This window comes from Trichoderma asperellum, chromosome 2, assembly GCF_020647865.1.
Source record: "Trichoderma asperellum chromosome 2, complete sequence".
Taxonomy (NCBI): domain Eukaryota; kingdom Fungi; phylum Ascomycota; class Sordariomycetes; order Hypocreales; family Hypocreaceae; genus Trichoderma; species Trichoderma asperellum.
The window spans coordinates 2,292,323-2,309,359 of NC_089416.1; the positions used below are offsets into that span (position 1 = coordinate 2,292,323).

At 51.0% G+C, this 17,037-nt stretch overlaps 5 protein-coding genes across 5 annotated transcripts; 1 reads left to right on the forward strand and 4 right to left on the reverse strand.

The window, feature by feature from the left end:
• Window positions 1-22: 22 nt before the first annotated feature.
• TrAFT101_003074 (uncharacterized protein) lies at window positions 23-2,078 on the reverse strand. Its single transcript, XM_024906145.2, has 4 exons — window positions 1,644-2,078; window positions 1,498-1,547; window positions 1,316-1,439; window positions 23-1,259 (listed from the first exon to the last, which is right to left on the reverse strand). Exons 1-4 carry the CDS (start codon window positions 1,818-1,820, stop codon window positions 624-626), a joined length of 987 nt encoding a protein of 328 aa, XP_024764199.1. The 5' UTR covers window positions 1,821-2,078; the 3' UTR covers window positions 23-623.
• Window positions 2,079-2,271: 193 nt separating this feature from the next.
• On the forward strand, window positions 2,272-4,087 carry TrAFT101_003075 (uncharacterized protein). The gene has a single exon (XM_024907656.2). The coding sequence runs from the start codon at window positions 2,393-2,395 to the stop codon at window positions 3,677-3,679; it is 1,287 nt and encodes a 428-aa protein (XP_024764200.1). The 5' UTR covers window positions 2,272-2,392; the 3' UTR covers window positions 3,680-4,087.
• On the reverse strand, window positions 3,981-8,142 carry TrAFT101_003076 (uncharacterized protein). Its single transcript, XM_024899309.2, has 2 exons — window positions 7,613-8,142; window positions 3,981-7,445 (listed from the first exon to the last, which is right to left on the reverse strand). The coding sequence occupies exons 1-2, from the start codon at window positions 7,873-7,875 to the stop codon at window positions 4,970-4,972; spliced, it is 2,739 nt and encodes a 912-aa protein (XP_024764201.1). The 5' UTR covers window positions 7,876-8,142; the 3' UTR covers window positions 3,981-4,969.
• An 893-nt stretch (window positions 8,143-9,035) lies between these two features.
• PEP4 (saccharopepsin) lies at window positions 9,036-10,657 on the reverse strand. Its single transcript, XM_024901763.2, has 3 exons — window positions 10,474-10,657; window positions 10,253-10,406; window positions 9,036-10,184 (listed from the first exon to the last, which is right to left on the reverse strand). The coding sequence occupies exons 1-3, from the start codon at window positions 10,570-10,572 to the stop codon at window positions 9,250-9,252; spliced, it is 1,188 nt and encodes a 395-aa protein (XP_024764202.1). The 5' UTR covers window positions 10,573-10,657; the 3' UTR covers window positions 9,036-9,249.
• Window positions 10,658-16,116: 5,459 nt separating this feature from the next.
• Window positions 16,117-16,326, reverse strand: TrAFT101_003078 (uncharacterized protein; the record flags this gene model as incomplete). The annotated part of the gene is made up of 1 exon (XM_066126775.1): window positions 16,117-16,326. The coding sequence occupies one exon, from the start codon at window positions 16,324-16,326 to the stop codon at window positions 16,117-16,119; it is 210 nt and encodes a 69-aa protein (XP_065982882.1).
• Between the last annotated feature and the right edge of the window lie 711 nt (window positions 16,327-17,037).

Below are 17,037 nucleotides of genomic sequence, written 5' to 3' on the forward strand. Positions count from 1 at the left end.
ATGTTGAGTTTCAACCTTGTTTGGCTTTTATAGTGTTTTCATTGAATACATTGGGGGAGTCTAGAATTATCATTTGTGCTGTCTATTTTTTTTTTTTCCTATCTCCCTATCAAGAAGACGGAGATTGCATTGCGTAAGCAGACACTTTTTACCATAGAGATGGGGCGAGATCTAGAACAAATAATTTCAAAAGGGGCTGCCTTATTCGGCACCGTCCGGTATAAACGAAATGGCAAGCAATAACTCTTCCGTCTCACAAGGCTTAGAACCACAGATGAACAAAACTTTAGGCAAGGCGGCCTCTTCTCTGGCAATTGCAAACATCAAAAACCCCTGACATGTGTATACGAAAGTCTGGCTATCCCTGTAAACGATGTAAAAGAGCTAGCTTTCTCTGCTCCATCCCTTGTGTATCCCTCTTCCCTCTCCAGTCTAAGTAATCCTGCTTCCCACTTTAACCCAATATGATAATTTTTTGAAGAGCTCTCCTCTTCTTCTACTCGGACAGGTCTTGATTAAAAAAAAAGACAGAAATGAGCATCCAGAAGACCTTCTTCGTAGTAATAATATTCCTCTTCCCACCATACACCAAACCAAAACAGACAAAATCACAGCTTTCTCATTTAAGCCGCAGCAGGCGCCGCGTCAGTAGCGACCTCCTCCTCAGCAACAGCGGGAGCAGGGGCTGGGGCAGCGGCAGGGGCAGCGGCACTGTCGGCCTTCTGCTCCCACTTGGCAGGCCTAGCCCACTGAGGGTCGTGCCATGGGCCGGCGTCGCTATTCTCGCAACCTCCCGCGCATTCGCAGGTACCGCCAAACTCCTTGGGGATGTTCTCGGCAGGAATGTGCTTCTTCAGCTCAGACTGGTAGCTGCTTCCGAGGATGTTGATCTTCTTGACGGTGACGGGGTCCAACCAGCCCTTTACAACACTCCAGACAGTTGAGAAGCCCCAGGGAGCATTGATCAGGAACAGCTTGCCCAGACGCTCGGGGTAGTAGTTCTGGGAAATGACAGACGCCTGCTTGACGTATGAGTAGACCTGGGGGACCTTTGTGAGGGTGACGCCCTTGAGATCCATGATGGTGCAGCAGGTCTCGAGGAGGTGGCCAGCCTTGCGGGAGCAGGCAGGCAGACGTGGGTCAGCCACGCGCTCATACTCGACAGCAAGGTTGGTAAGCATGCGCTCTGCAGTCGAGATCTTGTACATGGCCGTCAGGTCAATGCCACCGAGGGTTTCGATGTAAACGGGGCGGCCATCCTAGTCCGAAGCTGTTAGTTTCTGAATATAGACGGAGCTCGCGCGAACAGTCTCACGTTATCAATCTTGTGGTAGAACTGCTTGTAGTATTTGGAGATCTCAGGCTTCTCGGGGTAGTCCCAGGTGGGAAGAATCTCGTCGAGCTTGGTCTCCTTACGCCACTTCTCGGTGTCGAGGAACCTGCAGCATAGCGGTCAGAATTGAGAACCCACGCCAGGATTGAGCCAGGGGAACTTACATCTGCTTGGCAAGCTCAACGTCGAACTTTCGTGCTCGCAGGAATCGCAGCTACAGCCATGGCACGTTAGACGTGTTCTTGTCCCATAATTGTTCACCGTGTCATCGGAGCCCGACTCCGCGCCATCCAAGCTTGGGAATCCATACCAGAGTCAGTGAATCCAGGCGCTCGGTGACACCCTCGGCCTCGAGCAGCATGCGCAGCTGGTGGACCTTGGCCTGCTGTTCGGCGGTCAAGTTTCCGGAGTGGCCCTCCTGAGGCTCGGGGGCCTCAATGGGGTAGTCATAGTTGTCATATTTCTCGCTGAGTTCTATGGACGCCATGGTGGGGGATGGTTAGGTGTGAGGGGTTAGGAGCGAGACGAAGGTATTGTCAGGAAGAATAGAGGGAAGAGGAAAGAGAAGAGACGAGTTCTCGAAGCCCAGAGAGCGGGTGCAAAATTATATAAAAAGGGGAGCGCGCGCTGGAGGCCCTGGAGGAGGTTGAAGGAGAATCCCTGGCTGGATGGGGTTGGCAACGTAACTTGTAATTACCACCAAATACGGCGTGGCGGTATAATAATGGCAGCCACGGGTACTTTGGCCTGCGATGGTGGGGCGCTCTTCTCGTCATTGGCGGCAAGGCGGTGTCTGGCTGGGCCGCTGGGGCGTAGCGCAGGTGGCCGAAGGAGCACGGCCTGGCAACCTGGGCGCAGCGCATGTGATGGGTCACATGGCGATAGCAGGTCTTATCGTCTGTGAAATCATCTCCATCGGTTCAGACACCTACTCTCCGCGTAACGAGCACCATAGAGAAAAGAAGAAGTAGAAGAGGCCCGTTTTTCTTTTTTTTTTTTTTCCTTTTTTTTTCCTTCCATGGCGAGCAGCAGCTGCAGCCGCCGCCGCCGACTTCCACCATGATTAGGAGCCCTTCGCTGCGCATCTCCGCCAACCTCGTCGCCCGCCACATCCACAGCTCCAGCATCGTGGCCGCTGTGCCTCGTCCCCGCCGCCGCTCGTTTCATCTCACCACATCCGCCAGCCTACCCCGGAAACGCAACTTTTTCACATCAAACCCATATCTGTCGTCTCAGACCGGCGATGGCGACGAAGCCTCTTCTCGAAGCACCGAGCAGCAATCCGGCGCTGCTAGCAGCCCCAATGCCTCTTCTCCGGTAGCAAAACGAAAGCCGACTCGAGCCACGCCGACCAAAAACTCCCTTCGTCGAGTTGCCATTATCGCTCAGCAGCCGAAGCGGGGCAGCAGTGAGCATGGCAAGCTCGGTCTAGACGCCACAGAGGCCGATCCGTCTAATATGATCAGCGCAACATGCATCGCCGAGGCCTTTAACATGCCCGTTGTTCTGGAGATCTTGTCGTCGCATGGCTTCGCAATTGACCCCGACGGCACCAGCTTCGACGCCGCAGAGGTTGTCCATGCAAGGGGCGTCAATGGCGGGGATATCTTCGTATTCCCCTCGGGCACAATTGTGACATGGTCGCTGCCCCCGGACGTCGTTACCAAGCAGATACTGCGGGCAGCGGAGGAGCCTCACCCTGAAAAGCTGCGAGAGGTTGAGGATCTCGAGTTCACCACCGACAACGGCCGCGAGACGAGCGCGCTGAAAGGCGACCTTGTCGTGTTAGGCACCCGCAAGGAGCACAAAGAGGGCGATTTTCTCGACACAACGCTGGCCAAGATTGCCTTTTCGTCTGGCCTCGCCCGCAGCACCAAACTGGCTGTTCTCGAGGCCGCACTGACGTCCTACTTCGAAAGCACGCGGAACATCCCGGCCCTGCTCTCCCAGGGAGCCGGCGTCCCGCTCAGCCGGAAATTCATCCTGCAAAAGACTGGCGAGCTGCTCAGCCTCCGCGCCAAGCTCAACCACTACTCGGAGCTGACGGATAACCTTCCGGACATCTTCTGGGACAGCCGGTCCGAGCTGGGGCTGGAGGGCTACTACGACCAGGTCGGCCGCGCACTCGATGTCAACGTGCGCATCCGTGCTCTAAACCAGAAGATGGACTACGCACAGGAGATTGCTACCGTCTTACGCGAAATGTCCAGCGAGCAACATGGCACTCGGCTGGAATGGATAATCATTGTCCTCATTTTCGTCGAGGTCATCTTTGAGCTTAGGAGGATTGTCATTGAGTACAGCGAGAAGGCGCAGGCTGCCAGAGAGCCAGATACCGAGATATAACTGCTTTTCTGGTGCCTTCATTTGTATTTTTTTTATCTTTTCCATTACACGCGTAGATCACTCGTAGATCATTCTCCTCCACTCCCCCCCTTTTAACCTCCTTTAGCTTGCTTCCTTTGTACCACTACTCTATGTACTATTTGTATGCGAAACGAGCGCATCATATTATACGATATTTGAAATGACGATCCGAAAGGGGGAGGCGAGGCGCCTTTAAAAAGGGAAATAGACGGAACGATATGATACGATACCCCTCAGCTCTGTATAAATAATTTCATTTATACTGCACAATTACTTGCATCTCCACCATGTAACAATTATGATAGAAAAAAAATAAAATGACTTACAGGAAGAAATTCCTTTTTTTTCTAACTTGTATAATACAACCACATAAAAAATGTATCCCACGCCACAAGCATTTTCACATTTTGCTCCCGCATTGGATAAAAGAACAATTCAAAGATAAAAAAAAAGAAGATAAAAAAAGGCCCTCCTATCTGGCGTCTATTGAACCCCAATATTTGTCCAACGGTATTTCATACACTACAAAGTAACAGTAACAGAAATCCCAATCAATACCTTTCCCTTGGCCGCTTTTTGTGTTTGTCTTGGAGTGTGCAATCTATGCACACAATCCAAAACCCCTTCTTCCTTGTCAGCTCCTCTTGATCTTTACCCTCCCTGTCTGACTGTCCATCCATCTGATATCCTCTTGCATCACAGTCCCCGCAGATAAAGAAATAATAAAAATGTTCTGTCTAGAAGCCTGTTTGTGCTTCTGACTATTAGTTAATTGCTTCCCAACCCTATTACCTATGCAATCAAATCGACCCTTTCACTAAGCTTCAAAAAAGGAGAAGAAGAAAAAAAGGTGTAAAAATGTGGAAGTGATGGGTCCATACTGCAGTCACCAGGGCTCCTTTGTCATGCCCCCATCATACATTCATGTCCCTTCACGGCCGTATCTCCCACTACCTGTCTCCACCTCCCAGTTCCCGAAACAAACAAACAAACAAAAGGTATCGGAAATAGTCAATCCTTCTCCCATATCAACACCTCATATTCCTCTAACCCGTAAAAGGTTTTTTTTTTTTTTTTTAGGCAATTCTTGCATTATCGTCTTCGAAAGCGTGTAATCATTCTCTCAAGTTAATTTTTGTGCCGGAACTCCTTTATACGAACCCTAACCCCTCTTAACGCCTTTTCAACAACGCCATAAAAGTGTTGCTATTCACAAAAGCGTAACTACCCTCCCATTTCCGTGACATTCGTTTTATGAGTTTACCTAAACTATGAAGTCGGCTTGCGTTGCAGAGTAGGGATGACGGGGACTGGGACTGGAGTCACCTTGTAGGGTACATGGCTTGTTCCCGGTGTCCCATTCACGCCGCCAGGCTTTGAAGGAGTGGGGGACTGCGGTTTATTCTGGTTCGCCATGTTCGCTCGAATAGCCGCGATTCGACTAGCATCAATATTGACACCCAAACCCATGCCTGATAAACCCGACGTGTTCGTTTGTGAGAGTCTATCAGCAAACATGGCCGATCTCTCCTGGGCCGCGACGCGAGCCTTGGCCTGGTCTAAAATCCGCTGTTGCTGGGCTTCCGGGATGACCGTGTGGTATCCAGTCAATCCGGGGCTCTGACTATGGCTCCCCGTTTGAGATGAGCCACTAGGAAAGCGATTCATCTGGCTCGCCATAGTCGGGGCTGGTGCTGAATAACCCTGGTTTTGTGGCACAGCAGGCGACGGGCTGAATGTTTGCCGGGCTCCTACTTGGGGAGACATAGTTCTAGCTGGGATTGCACCCGGGCTGTTAGCGTACGTTCCGTAATTCGCAGGCGCCTGTGGCGTGCCCGGCTGGTGCTGGTAGCCTTGTTGGAAGTTATAGCGAGCGTTTGGAACGCCTTGTTGCGGCATTTGCCCATAGTTGGGTCTCTGCTGGGTTGCGTATTGTTGCGGCAGGCTCTGGTGGCCGTATGGAGTTTGGGCTTTAGCAAGCTGGGTGGCATACTGGTTCGGATAGCCATTGGTACGAGTGTATTGATTCGGTTGAGGAGGCCTTTGCTGAGGAGGAGCTGGTGGCCCCAAGTTGCGAGGCTGCTGATAGTTGGGAGCTGGTGTAGGACGATAGTACTGCTGAGGCTGGGGTGCGGGCCGAGCGGGTGTGCCATACTGGTTTGCCGCCGCCGCATATTGATTAGGATATGGTACAGCAGAAACACTGGGTGTACGCTGCGGCTGTCTGGCATTAGCTTGGGCTGCCTGGGCGGCTTGCTGCTGCGCCTTAAGTCGAGCTTGCGCGCTCGCCTCGTCCTCGTCCATAGTACCACTATATTGATCAGTGCGAACCATTATCTTGGTGCTAATTAAAAGATCGTCAAGCTGGTCGCCGTTCAGCTTAGCCACTGCATACGGCGGCAATGTCTTAATAATGAGCGCCAATTGAGCCTTGAGCATCAGGTAGGTGGCCTGTTCTTCTTCCGAGGGCTGAGGTCCAGCATTGGCCAGCATATCTCCATTAATAGGGTCGCTTGACTGGCGGTTTTGCGAATTTGGCAATGTCAGGTTACGGATGCGCTGGTAAGAGGCTAGCGTCTCGATTAAATCGCTGACCTCTTCGAGAATTTCGTCGACCTCCTTGTCCTGTTCATCGTGCTTGGATCCCATAACGTCGTCTAATGAAGGGTCGACAACTGTCTCATCCCAGTTATCAATAGCTTCTTGCACTGCGGTTTCGTCTAATTCTATTGGCCGCGTGGGGTCGACGGGTTCCGCATCTTGGAGGTCGCCATAGTATTCCACTTCAATCATTCGCTGGAAACTCTGCTTGCCACTGCGCTGCCACCAAAGTCGGCCGGCAACGCTAGACGGCACTACTGCAGCAGTATCATCTTTGCATGGCGCGAACGTGGAAAAAGCCCCTCGGAAGAGGGTCTCCATTTCGGACATTTCTAATTCTGAGAGTGAGGGCTTCCGGCCGGCAAGACTTTGTGCGCGCTCATGCTGCTTTGTCTTTGTCTGCCATGAAGGTGTCGCCTGACTGTAATCTAGATAATAGCCAGTGGACAATTTTGTGTTGAAATACGAGTTGCCCCGGTACCTGGAGCTGTCGGTCAAGTGCGGATGATAAAAATCTAGGCGATTTCCCTTGGCTTGTGTCTTTGGCTGTTTGGGTGGCTGAAGAGGCGGAAGGGGTCGCGGCGGAGCAAATAGCTCGCCGAGAGTTTGCGTTCGGTCTTGAGGGTTGGAAGGGATAACTCGGGTGATGGACACGCCAGGCGGGAGGCTTAGGTCAGACAAATCGACATCTTTGGACAGCGGTAAACTAGAAAACAAGCGCCTTTCCTGGGGCGCATAGCCAACCAGCGATAAAACCATTTCACTCTTTTCGGACGCAGTATGTACCTCGACTTCTCCGTTTGCTGGCTCTTGTCGCGTGTTGGGGTATGCTTTTTCACGACGGAGTAGATCCATGGCTCTGTCTCGGAATTCATTGATCTGCGCAGCCCTTTTCATGCTAACAGCTCTTGCACCAGAATCAGAAGGACCCGAGTCCATTTCAGACAGTGAGGCCTTGACAGCAAAAGCGAGGTCCGCTGCAATGGCATCGAGGGAGGTGTATGCGTCGGCAGCCACTTTATCGGTGATGCTCAGCTTCATTGGCGGCTCGGCCGATTTCTGGCGCTTTGCATGGGGTTCATCTTCAGATTCTGACTCTGGTGCCGATAGTGGGCGACCGAGGATCGAGGGTCCGATGTCAAAACTGGTATTGGTTAGCTTGCATGCTCTCTGGCATTTCCAGGTACACTGGGGACGGAGTTGTTCAAATGACGAAACCCGATGGTAGCGGGACGGAAAATGAGAGAAAAAAGAAAGAGGACAAAAAAAAAAAAGAACCACAGGCGTGGCTCTCGGTAAATGCAATCGTACCTCCGCAGAACCTCAACGAAGGCCTTAATGAGCTCTTTGCTCTTTGTCGTGTCCTCCTCGGGCTCCTGTGTCTTGCTGTCGTCTTCATTTGGCAGCTCGACCTTGTTATCCACATCCATCTCGTCGCCGCCGTCCTCGGCCCGGTCGCCATTGTCGCTGTCGCGCTTTCGCTTCCCGGACGCCGCAACAACATGTCCGTTCTCGCCGGCATCGCCATCTGGTATCCTGATGCCATTAGCATCTTCGGGCGTGGGCTGCGCCATTTTGGCTCGGTGCCTCTGTCAGTCGTCGAGGTGCTGGCCGCGCCCCGTCGCGATACGCGGTTGTAGAAGGGCTGACTTTGGTGCGACTCCAAAACCTTTTCATCAAGGCCGCGCGGGCAGAGCGTCTACATCCAACAGACGAGATGCAATGAAACGCCGCGCCTGCAAATCGCCTCAAACAGCAGCCGGAGATGGTAATAGCGAAATTTCCGCAGATTTCCAGGCGGCTGCAGGATGGAATGCCGTTGTTGAGCCAGCTGGGGAAGAATGTGTCCTGGATCGCCAAGTACTTTCCCTGGACCCAGGATTGCGCTAAGGCCCTCGCGGGAAAAGTCTAAAATTACCGGCACGTGATTTCCTCTCTCTGACGCTGCGAGAACGCCGCCGGCCCGCCGTGGCTCCGCTAAAAGAGCGGTGCTTACAGGCAATTAGCGGTGCTTCGTACTAGTGGATGCTTAAGCTTCATCGATTATGCCTACCTAAGGTGCGGATCGATCTCATTGTAATACTACTACTACCACCATTGGCACTGCTAGCCTTTTAGTATTATATGTTCACCTATTGAACGCACCCAATACTATTGATTACAATAACAATGATTATGCTGCATTGTATCTATAGGAATACAATACACAAAAGGCCACATGGAAGTCATAGTATAGACTTTCTCCATCCTAGCCATATAGCCCAAGTATCCAGTATTGAAGGCCGAAGTGTTTCGGCTTGTAAAGTTTCTTTGTTCTAAATGGCACTATTTCGGCGAGTGCTTTGCCCACCAACTTGGAAGTGCCAGACTACTACTCCTAGTAAGAGTTGGATCCGCTTGGGTGACGAAGGGCCGTTAGATTCAGCACGTCTACAATGCAAGATAAGAGATCGCAAAGAGACTTTTAACTACTATCAAGATATAGTGTTACCAAAAAAATGCTAATGCGCCAAATCCCATATGTAAATTACTACGTTGATACATATTGATGATCTCCTTTGAGCATATAAAAATGTGTTGAAAATAGGTAGATCAATGTACCTACCCTTACGAGAGACCAAACCAGAAAGGATACTACAAAAAACGTACGCACAAAACAGCCACAAACGCCATGGCCAACTCAGTTTTACGCGCCAAGCCATTCACAAAGTAGACGCAGAAGATTAAACACAAATCAGCCTCTGTTCGTAGGTTCAAGTAAAATTAGAGCAGCAAACAAGTACTAGTGTTCCATTATATTACATAAACGGCGCTGCAATCTTGATCCGTACACCTCGCAATACTGTATTCCCGCACGCAAGGCTGCTCAAATAACCAAAACTGCCTTCTGCCAACATATGAGCTGTGTCCCTCCTAGATACACCTTCATTCCACTGTGTATTATTTAATTATTTGGCCTTGGCAAGACCGACAGCTCCCTTGCCGAGGTCATAGACAGAGTAGTATCGGCGCAGGAAAGCATCGCCGAGGATGACCAGGGGGCCGACGGGCTCGGGGAAGTCCATGCCCTGGAAGGTAGAAATGCAGCTACCAGACACCTCGAGGATGTAGTCAGAAGCAGGGAGGCTGTACTTGGAGCCAGCGAGGCTGAAAGTAATGTCGGGGAGGGAGTCACGCTTGGCACAGTCAATGGTGTACTGGCCGCCATAGCCCTTCTTGGCGCCAATCTCAGCATTGAGCAGCTCAGCAATGCCAGAGGGGAGAACGTTGAGGGAGGTACCAGTGTCGAGGATGGCACCAGTGTTCTCAAGCTCAGCTACCTCATCGCCGAAGGCAATGGAGTCGAGGTCAACCTCCCAGTAGGCCTTGCGGCGCAGAGGAATGTACTCAATCTTGCCCGAGAAGTGGGACTCATCAACGCCACCAAAGGTAGCCACAGAACCTTCATCGCTGTTTCCGAGGTAGAACGCGAAAACGGGCTCATCCAGAAGCTTCTGGTTCACCATCTGGTAAAAGGGAGGAACAATGCCATTGACTGAAATGGTATCGTAACCAAGGCCAAGAATGCCATCAAAGCGGCCGAAGGCAAAGGCAAGGCCGGGCTCGCTGGTAGCCTCGGCAAAGTCTTGGCCCTTGATCTTGAGGTCGCCAATGGTGACAACGTCATTGGAGATGAAGCCAGTCAAGCTACCTGATCCGTAGTGGATTTCGAAGTCGGATCCATTCTTCTTGTACGTCGACGAGGAAGACGAATCGTACGTGGAGTGCAGGAAGCAAGCAATGCTGTTGCAGGACTGCGAGGGAACCCAGAGGTTGGAGCTTCCCGTGTCAAGGACGACCTTGAAAGTCTGGGGAGGAGAGCCGATGGTGATCTCGGAGAAGTCTATCCCATTCAAGTTAGTAAAGCGGTGCACTCGCTTGTTGGAGCATTGCCATTGCGCGCTGACTTACATTGGGCATTCATGAAGTTGGTGACGGGGACTGGGTGGCCACCCTTGATCTTGGGCAGATTGTCATTAAACATGACATCGGCACGGCTAGTAGGGCGCACGCCCATGTACTTCTGGCCGAGCTGCTGGACTTGGGCCTCGATAGATGAACCCTCCTGGTGGAAAAAGAGAAGTGTTAGTGCTCGTGCGACTGGGCAGAGGCAGATACGGGCGGCTTCATACCAGCTGCTGCTCCAGGGAAACCTTTTGCAGCTTCATCTTGTGGACGCCGGCTTGGGCGGAGCCAACAAGCGCCGCAGCGGCAATCAATGCGCTCTTCATACTGGGCGACACTTTGGGCTTGATGATGGGGTATTTCTGGTGTGAGAGGTGATGGATGAAGGATGATGAGTTGATGGTTTGGAAGAGCTGCCAGAGGAGAAGGGATGACGAAGCTGCCTTTGTAGTGGGCAGCAGCAGTAGTGCGAACTTAGATAAGAAGGCGGCAGGCAGCTTAGTACTGGTCAGTCACTGTGTAGCATCGGTGGCTGGCGGTGATGCTACCAGTGCTACAGACAAGAGGTCACTGGACCTGGGCTAATCAAACAGGGCGGACGGGGGGGTTAGGCCTCGTGCTCGCCGTTTGCGTGCTGTCGCGCCTATTGGTGCCTGTGCTGACGGGCTGATGACGCACGGCGTCCCTGCAAGGGGGCCTATCGAGTACCTACGCATTGATTGCGGAGGTTCTTTGCCGCCTAAGAAGACGACCAGAGCTACTTCCAATAGCGTACCTGGGTACTTTACCCCAACTTGCCCAGGCCCAAGCCTAACTGGCTGATGGGGCGGCCAAGATCAACAATGTAGTGCCTCAGGCCACATTGTTGTCAACAATGTGCCAGTATTTATCAGGTACCAGGACGATGGTCTTACGGCATCAGAAACAGGAGAGTCATCTCTTGGAATGATTCTCCGAATGGCGCTTTTATCTCCGCAGTAGGCACAACCCGTATCCTGCTACCTGTCGTTTTACGGAGTTGAGCCGCGAATTTCAGCTGTAGGACCTACTACTAGTAGGTACCTGCTTAGCAGAGTAAACGCGGCATAGGTTAATCTGCATTTACGTGTGTTGCGTGTATGTACCGTCATTTATTCGGCCTCGAGAGAAGATGGAGTATCCGCTACAAAGGCATTTCTACGGCCAAGTCTATGGCTTGTCTCGACAATCGGTTAGCCAATAATAACAATATGCATAGTTGCCACCGAGGAGCTCTCATTTATCGAAAGTGAGCACAAAGGTGAGTCAATCACGCAGGTACCCCAAGCGACCCGGACGCAAGGGAGAAATGCTAGTACGAAGTACGGTACATGATACAGAACACTTCCAAGGTAGTACCTGGTACCTTAGTACGCGGTTCTTCCACAGCATTTATTGCTTGGCGCTGTGCCATTTCACCAATGTAGCTGAAACTAGGCACCCCAGCCTCTGATACAGTTCCGAGGCAAACCGGTGCTAGACGCCAATAATAGCACCATCGTCATATCATACCTCCCTTGGTAACAGAATCGTTGACCGCTCCCGGGTAACTATTACAGCTGGGCATCCATCAATTCAGCTGGTATGGAGTAGCAACTTTCTAAATATCAGTGCCTATTATCTACCTGCGCCGCAATACTAGTAGTCTATAATTCTCTTAATTCTTACCCGGTACCTCTATGGAAATTCTTCCTACATTCGTTGCTTGAACATTCAAGCTGAACGAATTGGCCATCCTAAAGATGAGCGTCAATTCGCTAATTAGTTGGGCCTCAATCAAAAGAATAATATAATAGCGTAGCCTCTAGCCACGATATATTACTAGCATTATAGTTGAGTCGCTTTATCTGTCAACAAGATTTATTTCCATTCTAGTAATCACCAATAAATGACTTGCGCCCGACCAAAACTTGAATTCAATTTAGATTATAAAGCTTAGTCCTCAAACCCCCAAAGCAATTCTATACTTCTTTCTACTCTTTTCCCAACCACCGGGCTTTTCCATACCTAGTATTTTATTAAGGGCAAGATATATTTCGTGGGGTGATAGTAGGCGCAGACTCTAAACGAACAACGTCAGCACGCAGGCACTACTGACTTACCAATCCTTTGAATGTGCTTGCTCTTCTTAAAATACTAGGTGTAAGAGTATTGAGATGGGATGGTTGGTATAGTAAGTTCAACTTGTGCGTTACAACCAAAAATCTGCTCTACATCATTTTGTCTAAGTATTCGTCTGGAATCGCATCGATGGCGGAATCTCGCCGGCTGAGCTAACTCTACCATTTCGATGAACGTCTCCTGAATAGATGGCCGAGTGGTATGACCGATAGGTCTATCGTCGGTTTCGTAGCCCGGTGATGGAAAGCGCAGTATAAGATATTGATTCATATAACTAAACACATTCTATTAGTAGCTACGCCGACTGGTCCACTCCTTGTCAAGGCTTTGCTAGTTTTCAGTGACTTTTTCTGGAGATCTAGGAGAATGAGAGTGTAAATACATAGCTTGTCAGACTGCGAAGAAATGTACAGAGAAAGTGATGGTACGTTTTTACACAGCGCAGAATTCACTGTTGGATGCAAGGGCTCCGTCTTTATGATGAGGGATGAGGCCTCGGCAGTTCTGGCTATTGTGTTCTGACAATGTACTTACATGAAGAAATTGATACCGTGCTGTTTCTTGACAATACATATCTCAGCCATCATCAATTCGCTTAGGCACCTTGGGCATGCTTACCAGAAAAAGTCGGCATCCCTCTTTGTGTTCAAGGAATGCTCAAGAAGTCTGGATGCTTGCAATAGCAAGAGATTCTACGGGCTGTCGGCTCTCATAGGACATAAAGATAAGGTATATCGCTGGCAATAGCTGCTTTCCCTCCCTAAACTGATGGATGAATACATTGTTAGCCTCCAACTGCATCTACGTCCCTGACTAACCCTCTCCATGTAGCTATTTATTTCCAATATATCCACAAATATCTACCAGCCTTTATGTGTGTCTATGTGCCTCTCTGCTTTCTTTTTGTTATCCGAATCCATGCGTTGGAATCTATTTCGCCGCCTTGCATATTTCCCTCAGCATAGGCCACCATGCGTCTTGACCTTTGACAACGATATGCTTGGTATTTCTACGACGATTCAACACTCAATATTTCAATGTAAAATTTAAATGACCGTTATTAGACACTTTGTGCTGATATTGATATCCAAGCGAATCTGATTTATGCCTAATGGTGGCATCAACATCAATCTGTATCTGCGCTATCTACCTAGTATACCATCAGTGAAATTCACCTAGTATCATACGAAGGGCTATTTTGTATATGAAGAAAAGCGTAATAGCGTTAGATTATACACCTTGATAAAGTGCGATATATACATAGCGAGTCTTAAAATCACCATAACCCAAAACTAGAAGGTATCCAAAAGGATCGACCGACATGTTGGGTAAGCTATTTTAAATATCGTATATGTTAATCTTAATGTTATAGAAATTATAGCCTCATAACGGCATGTAGCAGCTTCCCTATGGGACTCGGAGCGAGCTGTCGCATCACATAACATACAATATACAATAGTCTACGGGACATGGGGCGAAGTGTTAACATACTAATACTAGAATCAAGCACTTGCTATCAACTTCGAAGGCATTTGACTTATGGTGGGACTTTTAGGTACTTAACATAGATACTGCATTGTGCTTGGTACATATATGGCAGCTCGTAGATCACATTGTATATTTTCCATCAAAGGCCGAGGCCTAGGAAACCGAGCATCGGATGCCCTACGCGGCATCAACCACTCTTTGGAATACTTCCAATAAAGTGGGCTGTTATTTTTAGAACTCACAAGCCTTCTCAATATGCACGCAATGCTCTCCTTTTACACGCATTGCTTAGATCTCATGGCCAATGCGAGATGAGGGTGCCCAAGCGCAGAACAACTGGAACGGCCTGGGTTATTGATCAAATTCTTGATGATTAATAGCCATTCACGGAAGCTTCGGGGCATAACACAGGGAGGAACCATGTACCTATTGGTTGAAAAATGGTAGTGGTAGTAGCAGTTGGCACTAGTAGTAGTATGTAGGAACTTCGGCCTCGGAAGGCATCTTCTTAATGCTGTTAGCTAGCTACATACTTGTGGGCTCCGATTTTACCTTGGCATCTTGGGTGGCTGTACTCCGTCGTTGCATTAGGATATCGTCTGGACGCCGAGTTGGGCAAGCCCTATACATCATGGCCCATGCATGTATTGCATGATAAGGCAGGCAAACGAGCAGCGTTGCGAATACGCAAGCACGTACATATGCACATAGCCAGTCGTGATACTGCAGGGGAAAAAGCCAACGAGAGGTTTTACAAGGGGAGCAAATACTACTGCAGTACGGAATTCTGGTAGTGCATATTGGCACAGCAGAAAGCCGGTTTGTGTTGATATCCGCTCTGCATGCACGGAAAGCAGTCTTGATCGTTTACTTACTCCGCACAGGTGCTTGTAGCAATGTACGGTACAAAACAGCAAGCGGTGAAGGTGAGATCGCGTCCTCACTGACAATGCCATCCTTGTGGCCGTGCTTACCTAGGGATGGAGGACCCGCAGCGGTGCGTCCTCGTCCACAACAGAAGAGGGCTTTTCGGCGCAAGTTCGAGAAGAGGATGAGCACTCGTAAAAAACAGGGAACAAGGCGCATGGCGGCATTGACACTGAGATGATACTCCTCCATCCTAGCGGAGACACACGTGTTCGGCGCCGAAGAAGAAGCTAAGGCTCCCACCTCCAATCAACAGCAGCTTGGCTGCCCGCCGCCAAGTAAACATCTCGATCTTCGCCTCGCTACCGTGATGTGCAGCGGGAGCCGACGAATCGGGCAGAGATAGACGATATGCGTGAGGATATGAAGCATTGAGGGAACTCGTCGCTGTCGCAAGTTGGCACGAAGGAGGGTCGCGCTGTCTCAGCTTTGCGACCATCAAGGCGCCAAATTCGACGTGGCTGCAAGAGAATGAATCAAGACGGCGGGTGTACAGGTACCCGCGGCCCACAATTGGGTGCACGTCGAGTTATGCATGCACAGGCTGGTGCTGATGTCGAGTTGTGCGTTGACTGGATAGAGTAGTGATATGAAACGTGCTGCTCTCCTATTATTATGGAGCCCATGGGCCTCTGCGTTCCCTTTTTCGCTAGGCGCAACACGAGCAAGGCCTCGGAGGTCGCACGACGACGCATCAGCAGCCGACTCTGTGCCTTTAATATTAGCCAGTTGGTCTGATCCCTGTCGATGGCGGGCGGCCGTTGGAGAGGCCGGGCCCAGCGCGATAACAGGCCGCTATTCCCTCAATTTGCCTCGCGGCTCGACATCGCATCGCCACAAACAGGACAAATACGGGATGGAAATGACGGGCAGCTAGCCGTGTCTGCCGGGTCTCGCGCAGGTTGCTCAAGTGAACTAAATATACTCGTGCTCGTTGCTGGCAGTGCCGTGTCGTCGTTATTATTGGAATGCCTGATGAAGGTTGCATTGTGTGTGTGGAAGAGCTTTTGATTGAGGTGGAGTTGGGAAATAGGACGGAACGCCACTCGGACGCCGTCTGCAGGAGCTTCTGAATGTATCCGCGACGCCGATTCCAGGCTCAATCCAGGGACGCCGTTAAGGTTTGTGCGCGCGCGCAGTGCTGCAGCACTAACACGGCCGAGGCACAGCCCCCGTATGCGCTACCTCTGGCGCAGTGCTGCTCCACGCGTCCCTTTTTCCCCAGCCTGTAGCGTAGCTGTTCCTGAAGTTTTTTTCTGGCTGTTTGGGCGCCACCGTGACAGGTTCGGGCCTTGCAGGCCTAGCCTGCTAGCGGCCTAGCTGGCGGGTGCCGACGCGCTGAGCAGCCCAATAGGCCCGCTGCATTCCAGCATGGCGCCTGCGATTGGCTGCGTGGGCGGCGCATTAGGCAAGGATGCCGGCGACACAAGACTGCACTTGGCCAGGGGCTGGAGCTGCTTTGCTGAGCTTCGCGCCAGCTCCAGGAACGAGATGTTTTTTCCCTTTGGCGGATCGCGGCACTGCATTGCTGTGGCGGTACCTGCAGGCAATATTTTCTCCCTGCATTAGTAGCAGTACGTGCAAGTGCGCGGTGTGCTTCGGCGCAGCAGCATCAATATTGACAACAAAGAGAGCATGACGAGGAGGAGAGCATCCAAGGGCAGTCCAGCACGTCAATAGATCTGCTGCGATGCCAGTCGGCGGCACTATCTGGCACCCAGCAGGTGCTATGCCTGTGCGGTGAATCATTCACGCAAGCACCGCGCAGGTACAAGTACACGCACCAGCTTCGTATCCCCCCAGCCCCGGTACCTCAGCGGCCTGCAGCGTCCTGTACTTGCATTTCGTAGCTTCCGGAGTAGGCACTCGCACGCAGCCAAAGCGCCAGCACCGGGCGGGCCAGCGCACTAATTTCCCCTTAACCACACCAACTGGCCTAATCCCAGCTCCCTGATCCGTGTACGAGTACCTGGCGGTACGTACTGCCACCTCGACACGGAGCCACCCCCCCAGGCCGTCCTGCTTGCCTTGGCCGCCCCCCCCGAATCTGTCGTTTCTCCTTCTCGTCTCCTCTCCCTTTCAACAAAACAAGTCACGCCTCTAGGACGCTCGTTCCAGTTCATTCCTTCTTTCGACGACACCGACTCCCTACAGCGTTTCTCAAAGCCCATCGGGTCAAAGAAATCAGATGCAGTCGGTCTTTGCTCTGATATCTTGAGAAATTCCAACTTCCACCA